This window comes from Mesoplodon bidens (assembly GCF_964165515.1).
Source record: "Mesoplodon bidens genome assembly, chromosome: 4".
Classification (NCBI taxonomy): Eukaryota; Metazoa; Chordata; class Mammalia; order Artiodactyla; family Ziphiidae; genus Mesoplodon; species Mesoplodon bidens.
Window position 1 is genome coordinate 43,929,355 of NC_138160.1, and position 12,752 is coordinate 43,942,106.

Below are 12,752 nucleotides of genomic sequence, written 5' to 3' on the forward strand. Positions count from 1 at the left end.
GCTCCTGGGTGTCCACAGAGTGGGCTGGCCATCGAGGCCCTCTATAATTTCATCCTCTATACGTTAATTTCGTATTTCACAAAAGAGCTCAGTAAAAGTTTCTATTTGAGCGAATATACAGATATTTTAAGAAGGGTCAAAGGAGCAAAGAAGAAGAGCAAAAATAAATATAAGGCATGGAGTATGATACAGCTGAGAATATTCTTTGAAATTAAAAACAATGGGTGGCGGGCTTCCCTGGTGGCACAGTGGTTAAGAATCCGCCTGCCAATGCAGGGGACACAGGTTCGATCCCTGGTCCGGGAAGATCCCACATGCCGCGGAGCAAGTAAGCCCATGCACCACAATACTGAGCCTGCACTCTAGAGCCTGCGAGCCACAACTACTGAGCCCGCGTACCACAACTACTGAGACTGCATGCCGCAACTACTGAAGCCCTCATGCCTAGAGCCCATGTTCCACAACAAGAGAAGCCACAATGAGAAGCCCACGCACCCCAACGAAGAGTAGCCCCCGCTCGCCGCAGAGAAAAGCCCATGCACAGCAACAAAGACCCAAATCAGTCAAAATAATAATAATAATAAAATAAATAAATTTACAATAAAATTAATTTATTTTAAAAAAATAGTGTCACCGTTTATATGTCACCATTTTATTTTCAGAGATCTGCATCACCTGACCTTCTTCGAAATAACTGGACTAGGGTCCAGCTCAAGTAGTCAACAAAGCAAGGGAGCCTGATTAACAAGAGATTCCCAGAGAGCTTGTAGACCTTAGCAGCCTCCTCCCAAGGCCCCTATTTCCCCATCTGTGAAAGGGTGGCAATCATCCCTCCTCTCCTACTTCATGGGAGCTTTCAGAAGGAGTCAAAACTTAAGAGTAGTGTAAATGCAAATCATCATCAATATCAACCAAACCTCAGATTCTTAGTTCTCTCTCATAAAGAGGGACTTAAAGATACTGACACACAGGTGAGGGAATAACAAACCACAAAAGTAGCCCTGGAAGGGCTTCCCTGGTGGCGCAGTGGTTGAGGGTCCGCCTGCCGATGCAGGGGACGCGGGTTCGTGCCCCGGTCTGGGAGGATCCCACATGCCGCGGAGCGGCTGGGCCCCTGAGCCATGGCCACTGAGTGGGCGCGTCCAGAGCCTGTGCTCCGCAGCGGGAGAGGCCACAGCGGTGAGAGGCCCGCATACCACAAAAAAAAAAAAAAAAAAAAAGTAGCCCTGGTGATGTCTGGCTCTGGGGCAGACGAACATTCAAAAGCCGTTCAGTATAGTCACAAACTTTGCTTTGGGAGAAGTTCTCAGGATATATTAATAGCTCTAGCCATTGCCAGCCTTCCCCTTCTCCCCCACTCCCCATGTCCTGTTGAAAGAGAAAAAAATATGGTGGCTCCCTTTAGAAAACATGGTAATTTTTCCTAGAAAGATAAATGAACAGAGATTGCTAGAACAGTATTTGCTGTTACTACCGTCAAGTCACATTTCCCATGGCACATTTTCAGAAACATTTGGGAGAAGATTTTAAAAAGGAAGCTCTAAATTCTGCTGAATTGGTACCCTGTTGCTTCCTCACAAAATTAACATAAGATGAAAGCCTTGCAATTTGCAGAAATGTTGAAGAAGCCAAAAATTAGCTCTACTGAAAAGGTTTTGAAGTTTGGGTTTGAATTTTATATAACACATCTGCAATTTTTACATTTTATAAATTTTACGTTCTTTCATTTTTTGGAATTTTTTTTTCAAATAAAAGGAAGATTTGGTAAAACTGATGTTAAATTCTCTCTAAATGAAACCAAATAACTCCCAGCAGCCTACTCTTAACAATACACATCATGAATCTTTAATCCATGTCATGAATTTAATATCATATAGCACTTAACGTGATCAGAGGGGGAAGGGGAATGGGAAACAGCAAATTTACACAGCACAACTATATAAAAAATCCACTTACGAAGAAAATCAAGACAAAAATTACAGCTGATCTGTTAAGGTAGAGAACTTCTCCTCTCCCTTCTTTTCCCACCAAATTTTGATAATTTTATACATAGAGACACACGGACACAGAAGACATTATAAAAAATAAAAGTCAATTAAATTGACGTTTAAAGACCCCTTGTGTGTGCCCTAAAGCCTGGTCTTCCACTAACTACTCTCACAACACACTTCATCTCTAGTTTGATATGCAAAATATGGGTGCCAGTCTTCTCTAACTCTTCACTGTTGACTCTGTATAATGCAGGTGCAATTAGATTCGCCATCGGGAGACTGTATAGATGACAAGCTCCTGAAGCAGCAACTGGCTCTCCCTGAAGTTAGAACCTTTCTAGTCCCATGGAAAGCAGTCTGGGAAATGGTTCACAAAGTGGAAGGAAAATAAAACCTGCTCAAATAGGAGCAACAACAGCTGCCTTCACGTGCAATAATCCAAACTCCTCACCCCAGCAGCCCTCGGGCAAGGCCGGGCTGCTCAGCACCACGCCGTGCAGACGACGCCAGGGCTCTCGTCAGGGTGAGGTGTTAGGGGCAGCAGTCACCTTGGCCTGTATTTCAGAGCAGTGACCTGCTGGGATTACACAGAAGCTGTTTGCATGTTCCAGAAAACCTCTTCAGAAAATATGTCCCAAAGTAAGGGGACACGTCACCTAATTCTTAGCACCAGGCTTGCAGACTTGATGGTTATCTGTTTAGGCCTCTACCATTGTCAGAAAAGTGACAAGTGTCCTCCACCACTTGTCTGCTTCAGGAGTGGTGACTCCCTATTATCCTGAAGGTTCCCAATTTGCAGCTTGCTATACAACGCGCCTGCCTGCTTCCTCTAAATGAGGGACAAAAGCTGTTTCAAACAATTGTAACTGGCTTTGGCAGGAGCACAGGCATCCATTTCTCCTCTGAACTAGTGCAGCCAGCAATGGCTTACAGCTGACTGAGAAGTGAAGCCGATGAGAATGTCGGAGGGGTCTCACAGGAGAGGACACCAAAGCTGAACACATAAAGTGCAGGCAGCACGTATGCCACCATCAACAGACACAAAGTACTTACTGCCACGAACACCATGCAGTACATGGAGAACGAAGAGTGGCCCGAGTAAAAGGACAATCTAGAAGAGAAAGAAAAGAAACATTAATTTTCTCTCCTAGAAACCAAGAATTTTTTTTTTTTTTTTTTTTTTTTGGCGGTACACGAGCCTCTCACTGTTGTGGCCTCTCCCGTTGTGGAGCACAGGCTCCGGACGCGCAGGCTCAGCGGCCATGGCTCACGGGCCCAGCCACTCTGCGGCATGTGGGATCCTCCCGGACCGGGGCACGAACCCGCGTCCCCTGCATCGGCAGGCAGGCTCTCAACCACTGCGCCACCAGGGAAGCCCAAAGAATATTTTTTATTTCATAAATCTCCTTACCTCCCCAGTGTACACAGCTCCCTCTCCTTACCTTCAGAAATCAGAAGGGTGGGGCAGGGGGCAGTTAAATAGTCCTAGGAGGGCCTGAGGTCCGATTTCTACTCAGCATTTTATTGATACTTTTAGGATGGGTAATGAGTCACTGAGAACAAACTTGCCAAGCATTTCTGAAGTAGTACATGACAAGCTATAACTGGCATAAATGGCCTGACTTCATTACATAAAGACTTCTGAGACCATGATTTAAGTTTTATTTTCCACTTGAAGGGTTTGTCCCTGAACAGCAGTAATGAATACCTCCTTTGGAACACTCACAAAGTTGGCTACTTTTTAAGAAATAAATTCAAAATTTTTTAAGTGTTATTTTAACATCTTGCCTTAGATTTCCCACCAGATTAAGTGCTTTTGTTTGACATTTATTTTCACACTGTGCACGGATAGTCCTGTACCTGATGAGCCAGCTCTTTCATTATTATAGTCTATAAACATCTAGGTATCATCTTTCTACCTAAAAATGACAGCATGCTTACAAAACTTAATTCTATTGCACTTAAGAACAAAACCAAGAGGAACCAGGTTCTTAAGTATCTTACTTATTACACCGTACTTGGTTCAAAAGGAATCTGGTTCCCCTGATTCAGAGAGGAGAAAAGACTCCTAAAACACGTATCAGAAAGTCATGTGTGTACGTTTGGCAACTGAGAGTAAGCAGGAGAGTGGAGATTTCCTACGCAGATACTGATGATGACTCCACCAAGAATTATGATAGTCTTTTTTATAATCAGATACATTCCTAAGAAAGAGAATATTCCAACTTCCTGGGCCAAACAGGATTTACGTAATGAAACTTGATCATTATCCTGGGTTTAATCTACGTAAAACAAGAAAAATAAATCACTTTTAGCCTTCCCAACTACTTGGCTATTGAAAGATCAATACAAATCCTTGTTTTAAATCAGATAATTTGAGCAGAGTTCTGTACATTTTATGGCTAGTTTCAATAAGTTATATTGAAGAGCCTAAAGTTAATAAAAGCCAATTTCAAGGATTGTCAAGTCCCATCAAGCCAACATGACCATGATCACAGAAATGTTCTCAAAGCCAAGTAAGTTAAAAGTTTCGCTGAAACTCCATGTTCAGAGTATTCACTGTAGATTGTGCCACAAAAATCATAAAAACCAAACTCATGTAATGGCTTCGAACACCTCTGATTCATTCACAGGGTGATTTCATTAGTTGAAAACAAAATGGTTTTAGTTGTTTATTCTGAATATGTAAACAGATATTTTATCCAGTTTAAGATCAGCCAAAGAAGTCTGGCTCTGACTTCGACAGACAGGGATTAAAAACATAAAGGGAGAGCTTACAGACTCAGTCTCTAAGTCTTCACCCACAGTAAGTTATCAAACACATCATGGTAACATTGGTTTTTATTTCCATTCAAAAGAAAACAATAAAACACCGAAAACATGAATTCAAATTATTTTCATATTCCATACAAATCTCTTTATTGATGTCTCTAGGAGATACAGCTTTTAAGGGCATTTTATTATGTCCATAATTCTCAAATGAACAATTGTATGGATACTTTAATAAAATCCAAAGAGTAGTCAAAATGCAGATTGTTTTCATCACAGTGACCTCAACTGAAAAGTTTAAGATTTTGGCCCTGGTCTAAGAACCCTGCTCTGTTCTTAAGATTTTAACCAATCCTAGACTACCATCTCACTTCACTATAGCCACTCTGATGAAAGTAGATACATACAGTGACAATTTAAGCTAGCTTTCCATCAAAGCTTATGAAAGACTATTCAAAAAGAAAATTTACAGAGATAAAAATATATTCAGAAATGCAGCTGTTTGCACTAACTCTGGGGCATGGTCTAGTAAACAATGAGCAAGTAGACTGGTCTTGACTATGTAACTTGCTGTGAATGGGATTCTATTCCAAATAGCAAACTTAAGATGACTTTTTTTCTTAACATTTGTCAGCCAGGGCATCCCCTTCTCCTGGGAGAACTCATTAAACCTGGTCTGAACCCCAAAATCGTAGCCTTAAGAGTGTTCACAGCCATCCGCCCACCCCACCCCCCCAGAGTCTGAGTTCCTACTCCTCAATTCACCGTAACATCGACATCAGCATTCAGCCTTACAAACTGCAAAGACAACCAAATCCAGCTTTTATCAGTTATCAGAAGCAATCAACTCACACAAAGTGTTTCTTAATTTTTAACGGAATTTACTAAGCATTCTGGGGCTCACGGGGAGGTTAAATCACAAATAACCTCCTAGCCACCTCACTGCTCTCTTGCTACCACCTTTCTTCCTTTCCTCTTCCCAACTCACAAAACAGTAAAAAACACAGAACGGTTACACCTTTAGTTATTCTTTTAGTTGAAAATGTCTTTATTTTGCAGTAAGTCTTGAATGATGATACCTTGAATTCTAGGTTGATGATTTTTTTCTCATCACTTTGAGGATATCATCATACCATCTTCTGGTAAAATGTGAGCCGTATGTCTTTCTGAGTTATATGTCTTTTCTCTGTAATTGCTTCCTCTACCCCCAAAGTCTTCAATATTCTGCAGTTTTGTTATCATGTCTCTAAGTGTGACTTTCCTTTTATTTATCTGATTTAGTATTCGTTGGCTTCCTATGGCTGAGTATTTGGATACTTCACCAGTTTTGGATAGATAGGTCTCAGTAATTTTATCTTTGAACTATGTATCCTCCATCCTATTATCATTTTTCTGAGATTCTGATTCAACATGTTAGACATTTCATTCTATCCTTCCACATCTCTTAACCTTTATTTTCTATTTTTAATCTTGGTCTCCTCAGGTCTATCTTCCCTCCCTTTCACTGTGTCTAATCTGTTTAATCAATCTGGTTTTTTAATTTAAATTATGTATGTATGTATCATTTATAGAAGATCTCTTTGGATCTTTTGCAAATCTGTCTAGTGAATTTTGATTCTCTTGATCCTACATCATATTCTCAGTCTCTTCTTAATTTACTTTTATACAGCAAATATGTTGATTTTATATTCTATAGGGTAATTCTAATATCTGCAATCTTTGAGAGTTTATGTAAGTTGTTTTATCTGCTGACTCTCACTTAGAATAGATTATATGTTCATTTATATTAGAGTATGAGCTCATATTCTTGGGACTCTGCCTGCAGGGAAGCTTAAGAGTCCTTGCTTTAAAGAGAATTCTTCCAGAAATATGTGTTCTCTTCTGCTGGATTCACTATCAATCCACTTCAAACTTCCCCTTTTTTTTTTTTCTTTAAGCCACATAGATAGTATGAATTCTGGCCTCAGAAGAGTACAAGTATGATATTATGATTAAGAATTCTTTTTGATGGTTCCTCCTGGGAGGACGTTGCCCTTTCAGAGTCCTTATATTATCCACGGGCCTTCCATTTGTCTTTTTATACTGCTCTGGCCTCAGCCTTTATCTCCTGTGCCCCATGTTCAGAGACTATCAAAACTCAGGCTCTAGGCTACCAGGAATTGGCAGGTACTTTCAGGGCACACACCAAATCTACAGCATTAACTGACCCCAGCCTCATAAAAATTCCTTTACTCTCCCACCAGCTCAGCTACTTATTTAAAAGATTTGTATGTATTTTAAGATTTATGTATATTTTAATATATAATACAAAACATGTGCATATGTATATGCATGCTATATCATCTAGCATGTTTAGTTGAACTGTATCAGTAAGCATTTCTAATCCTCCATATTGCCAGAAATAGAAGCAATCTTTTTTTTAAAACATCTTTATTGGAGTATAATTGCTTTACAATGGTGTGTTAGTTTGTGCTTTATAACAAAGTGAATCAGCTGCACATATACATGTATCTCCAAATCCCCTCCCTCTTGCGTCTCCCTCCCACCCTCCCTATCCCACCTCTCTAGGTGGTCACAAAGCACCGAGCTGATCTCCCTGTGCTATGCGGCTGCTTCCCACTAGCTATCTATTTTACATCTGGTAGTGCATATATGTCCATGCCACTCTCTCACTTCGTCCCAGCTTACCCTACCCCCTCCCCGTGTCCTCAAGTCCATTCTCTATGACGTCTGCGTCTTTAGAAGCAATCTTTTTTTAAACAAGACTCAGAACTAATAAAATGTTATCTAAAATAAACTGCTCTACTAGGAGACACAATAGTTTGGCAAAAACAGTTTGTTTTTAACTATAAAGTGGCCAGCACTCACAAATGTTTCCAATTATTACTATTCCACCAGTTCACTGGGTATGCCAAAGTGGCTCTGTTGCAAATTAGGAGAACTTCCCTTTTTCTCCTAAAATTCATCCTAAAATTGCTTCCTAAAGCATTCTAGAGCAGAAAGGTTGTCAAAAGACTGTTAATGGTTACAAGCTATTGAGTACCTTCTATGTTCAGGTACTTAATACCCAGAATTTCCACTCTTTACAAAAACCCCCATAATAGGAACTGTCAATCCTATTTTACACATAGAGAAAACGGAACCTCCCAGAGGTTCAGCAACTAGCTCAAAAAGTCACATCACTTTGAGGTTTAAATCTGACTCTTCCCAACTCTTCCCCACCATACCATGATTCCATCCCTGTGAATGCCAGGCAAGCCCAGCATCAATGTTAATCCTGCCATCTCCAGGAAGGGAGCGCCCATCAGAAAGAACAGGAGTCACTGCTTATACATGGCAACGTGTGTGAAGTAAATATATGAAGAAGAACTTAGATGATCTGTGACAAAATAAATGTCATCTATGTGCAAATAATCTTCTTAAGAGAATACTAATTTGTTCTTTGTATGCTATAAAGACCAAATAAAAGGAAGTCAAATTGCAACATGAGGCATTTTCTCCAAATGTTATTTCCGGATTATAAAGTTTACATAACAGCAAATTAACTTGAAGGACATGTCACATTTCCCTTCTGTGATAACCTTTAAACATGGACTGATCCTGTAAAAGAGTTAAAATATGTCCCACACAACTGTACATAGGAGGAATGACCCTTAGTGAACAATGTCCCCATATTCATCCTACTTTATTTCAAAAGGATTTGTAAAACCAATAACTGTTACTAAATGCTTAAGCAATGAGATATCAAGTTATTATCTCAAAACAAACTCACATCTAAGATACTTGGGGACTCAAGTAGGCTATAACATGGGACAAGTTAGTACTTTCATACTCCACTGATACAAGCACACACTTCTAGGAGGGTGGTCTGGCAACATCTATCTCGGTGCATCTCTCTCTCTGTCATTCCGCGCCCAGGCACCACGGCGTCCTAGAGAAACTGCACCAGCACAAGGATGCTTGCTGCCACACTGCTGGTAGCTCAAGGACCCAAGAGGCGATTCCATCACTGTTTGTCCGAATACTACAAATCAGCTACAAGGAATTAAGTAACTCTATGTGAACTGACAAAAACGTATCTCCAGGATACAGTTTTAAATGTCATTTATGTAAACCACATAACACTACCTTTCACATTTAATGTAAAAAGACATAGAAAACAACAGAAAGGATACACAAACTGTTAACAGTGGCTCTGGGGAAAACTACCAAATGGGGATTAAAAAAAAAAAACTTTCACATTTTATAGTAATGGTATTAGAAACACAACCTGTTATTATAGGGATAATATATATACATGAAAATATTTTAAATGGTAATCAAAGTGTCTTCAATATGCTTGCTATAAGTTTCCTACAAACCCTTCCCCACTACACACACACACACACACACACACACACCCCACCCCAAACTCCTCTTCCTGAGCAACAGTTTCCCTAAGAGCTTCTCTGCCAAGCGTGCTACTACTTGGAGTACAAAAGCAGCTCCCCGGGACTTCCCTGGTTGCGCAGTGGTTAAGAATCCATACCTGCCAATGCAGGGGACACGGGTTCGAGCCCTGGCCCGGGAAGATCCCACATGCCTCGGAGCAACTAAGCCTGTGCGCCACAACTACTGAGCCTGTGCTCTAGAGCCTGCAAGCCACAACTACTGAGCCCACGTGCCGCAACTACTGAAGCCCGTGTGCCGAGAGCCCGTGCTCCGCAACAAAAGAAGCCACAACAATGAGAAGCCCATGCACCGCAACGAGGAATAGCCCCAGCTCACCGCAACTTGAGAAAGCCCACGCAAAGCAATGAAGACCCAACGTAGCCAAAAATCAACCAATCAATAAATAAAATTAAAAAAAATAAACTTTGTCCTTATTTAAAAAACAAAAACAAAAGCAGCTCCCTACCTATAAGTTCATGCCCTGAACCCAGCAGTGACTCAGGCCCTAGAAGCCTGTTTTCACATCTTTCAATGAAATGTTTGGACTTATGTGTATTTTTAAATATCACAAATTGTGTTTCCAATAAAAAAAATATGCACATAATTTAAAACCACTGAAATTCAGTATATTAACTCTGGTTATTACAAGTAACAGAGCCAATATACATGTTAGTTTAATACTGAGTGTCTGAAGAAGGAAGATTTTTTAAAGAGATCAGACTGTCTAGAAATACAAGAACTGCAGAGTATCTCTGCTCTAAAGGATACAGAGACAAAGACAAAGGTAATAAATTGTGGAGGAACATAAGGTGATCCCAACCAATTTAATTTAAATAAAATACAACAGAAATAATGTAAATTCACCTTATATCCTTGAACCACCCAGAGATTGAAAACTTATTTCATCAGCAGCAAAAACCCTGTCATACATTCCTTGAATTATTTTTACCATGATTTTATTATATTTATATATAAAGCTATGCCACATTATATGGGGTCAATTTTAACCAAGCCACTTTATACATAAAAGTAATATGCCTATCTGAAATAAGTCACGTTACTGTTCAAGTTTACTCATTAATATTAAAGCATCAAACACCACTGCATAGCCACTAACATCAGTTAATCACATACCAAACAATCAAATATCCGCAGATATTAGATCATGAACCTTAAGGGAGAGAAGCCAGCAGGACCACGGAAAATGAAAAAAAGGAGAAAAAAAGTAAGAGACAATTGGTACATGCATAGGGTATTTCTAACTCTTGATTTAATGAACCATTTGATGACTAAAAACAAATGATCATGTGTCTTGTGTCTAGGGAAGAATCTTGCAAAAAGCAGGAATCTGGAAAGTAGGAAGTTGCTGAGAACCTTCAGATAAAGGAAAGCAGAACTGTGTGTGTCTTGAAAATCAGGTGACGGGAAGAAATGGTCCCAAACTCTCATCAGGGAAACTGTGTGACTCTAACAACAGATGAGGAGAGAGTAGGTATGACAAAGGGTAAAACATGAATAGATGCACTAACTAGGGGAAGAGAGGTCACAAGTTTCCTTTGGCATGGGGGAAAATTCATGACCTGGTGCAGAAAGACTCAAATCACCTAAGCCACCTTATCTAAGCCAGTTAAAAAGGAAACAAGTGGCAAGCGGTAGATTAAACAAAGGACACAGTGTGAAGTATTCGATGCGGCAACTAATAATACCTTGCCTACCAACCTTTTGAAAACACGTTGAACAAGGAGACTACTTGCTAAAAGGGAAAAGATTTCAGAGTAAGACAGAAGGAAGAGACAGTTCTAAATCACCTTCAAAGTTGTTTATCTTTTTTAAGAGGCAGGATTGCTAGCTAGGGGCAAGATGGAGAGATTTTTAGTTTAAGCCCTCCCCCAAAAAGACAACACCAAGGCCAAGAAAGCCTATTAGCACCTAGCTAGTACGCTCCACTTCCAACCCTAACGAGGAACATGAAATCACCACCAACCCTTGGGCACCAGGGTCAAGAAGGATGAGGCTCAAGACATCAATAAAACGGTCTTTAGAACTGCACCAATGCAGAACTTTAGTTCTGAGCTGAAGCAGACACTGCCAGGGGCAAGAGAAGAGACAAAGGCCCACATAGATGTAAAACTATTAGAGACCAACAGGAAGCTGGCCAGACAGGTCACTCTTGGTTCCTTTCAGATTAGACCAGATTACATCAGTAGAGATCATGCTACAGGACTAGCAGAGTGCCACTTAGAGAAACCTTTCTACACGATGGAGAAAAGCAGAAAAGTCACATTTCCTTTAGTATCTCAACTCCTTCTGCTGTTAAAATTATATCGATTCCTACTAAAATTACCCATTTTAGTGTATATTTAGATTAGAATTAAGTGGAGGAAAGCTAAATATTTTTTACAAGTATAAAAACAGAGTTACTCTCCTGTTTCAAACCCTTCATGAGCACAAACTGCTGAATGACAGACCCTTCATAAGCCCCACCAATCTCTCATCTGCTACCAAACTACTTACATTTCCCAACACACACCATGTTTCACACTCTCTGCGCTTATTCGTCCCTCTGCCTGGCCTGGGCTTCCCACTTTTCTTTAATAATTATTATATAAGAGCCACTGTTTCCTCCAAGAAACCTTTCTTGAACAGCTAGGTTGAAGTTACTGCTCTTTCTTTCTCCACAAAGGAGAGATCATCAGCACTCAATGAACACATCTGTCTTAGCACCAACCTTCTTACAGTAAAATCATCTATAACTGTACTCTCTTCCTCCAATATATCAGATGGGTAGGGGTGGAACAAGACTTTTTAAATAGGAACTTCTGTATTTTTTTATTACATAAGATATGTTCGTTATAAAAATTCAGAAGGTACAGCTAAACAAAAGAAAAATTGCTGGTAAACTCCCATCCTCCCTGGCTGAGATCACATCTTAAGTCATCTTGTATCCCTAACACCCAACACCATTATCACGCACAGGGTAGGTGCTCAATTTATTTTTTTAAGCTAAAGTAGAACCTAATCTCTTGAATCATCATTTAATTATCCCAGAAAATATTACACTCTTACACTTTTCATAGTTTAAACATTACATACAAATCCACCTTTTCTGCCCATCCCCCCACCACCCACAAGAAGTACACCTCAGCAATCTTGTGTTTTGTTAGTTGTACTGAACAAAATGCATAAAGTAAAACTAAGGAAAATATGTTATCTTTGCATGATAACTTCATCATGTAATTAAATGCTATGCTTAGCTTAGTCTATGCCAATAAATTGTAGCAAGCCACATACGATAAATTATCGGATTTTAACAGCATTGCCCTCTGCTGTGTTTCCCCTCATAGTGGTTAGGAATTCTGACTTTATCATCAAAGTTCAGGGGAATTAGGAGTTTCAATGTCAAAATGTTACGAGCTTAAACATACAGTACCTAATGCATGTTTCCCAACACATCTGGCAAACATTTTAATAATGTGTGTAAAATGTCCAGAAACCTTTTTCACTTTACGATCAAAAGCAATCCGGTTAGTGGAGCAGCTGATATCCACCACGATGAAGTGA

At 39.9% G+C, this 12,752-nt stretch overlaps 1 protein-coding gene across 2 annotated transcripts in view; it reads right to left on the bottom strand.

Moving 5' to 3' along the window:
* PLPP1 (phospholipid phosphatase 1) overlaps window positions 1–12,752 on the bottom strand; it is a 116,839-nt gene that overhangs the window by 11,796 nt on the left and 92,291 nt on the right. For both annotated transcript variants that reach the window (XM_081231527.1, XM_081231526.1), the window contains exon 4: window positions 3,045–3,102. In XM_081231527.1, the coding sequence (XP_081087653.1) occupies window positions 3,045–3,102 (58 nt within the window). The remainder of the gene's footprint in view (window positions 1–3,044; window positions 3,103–12,752) is intronic.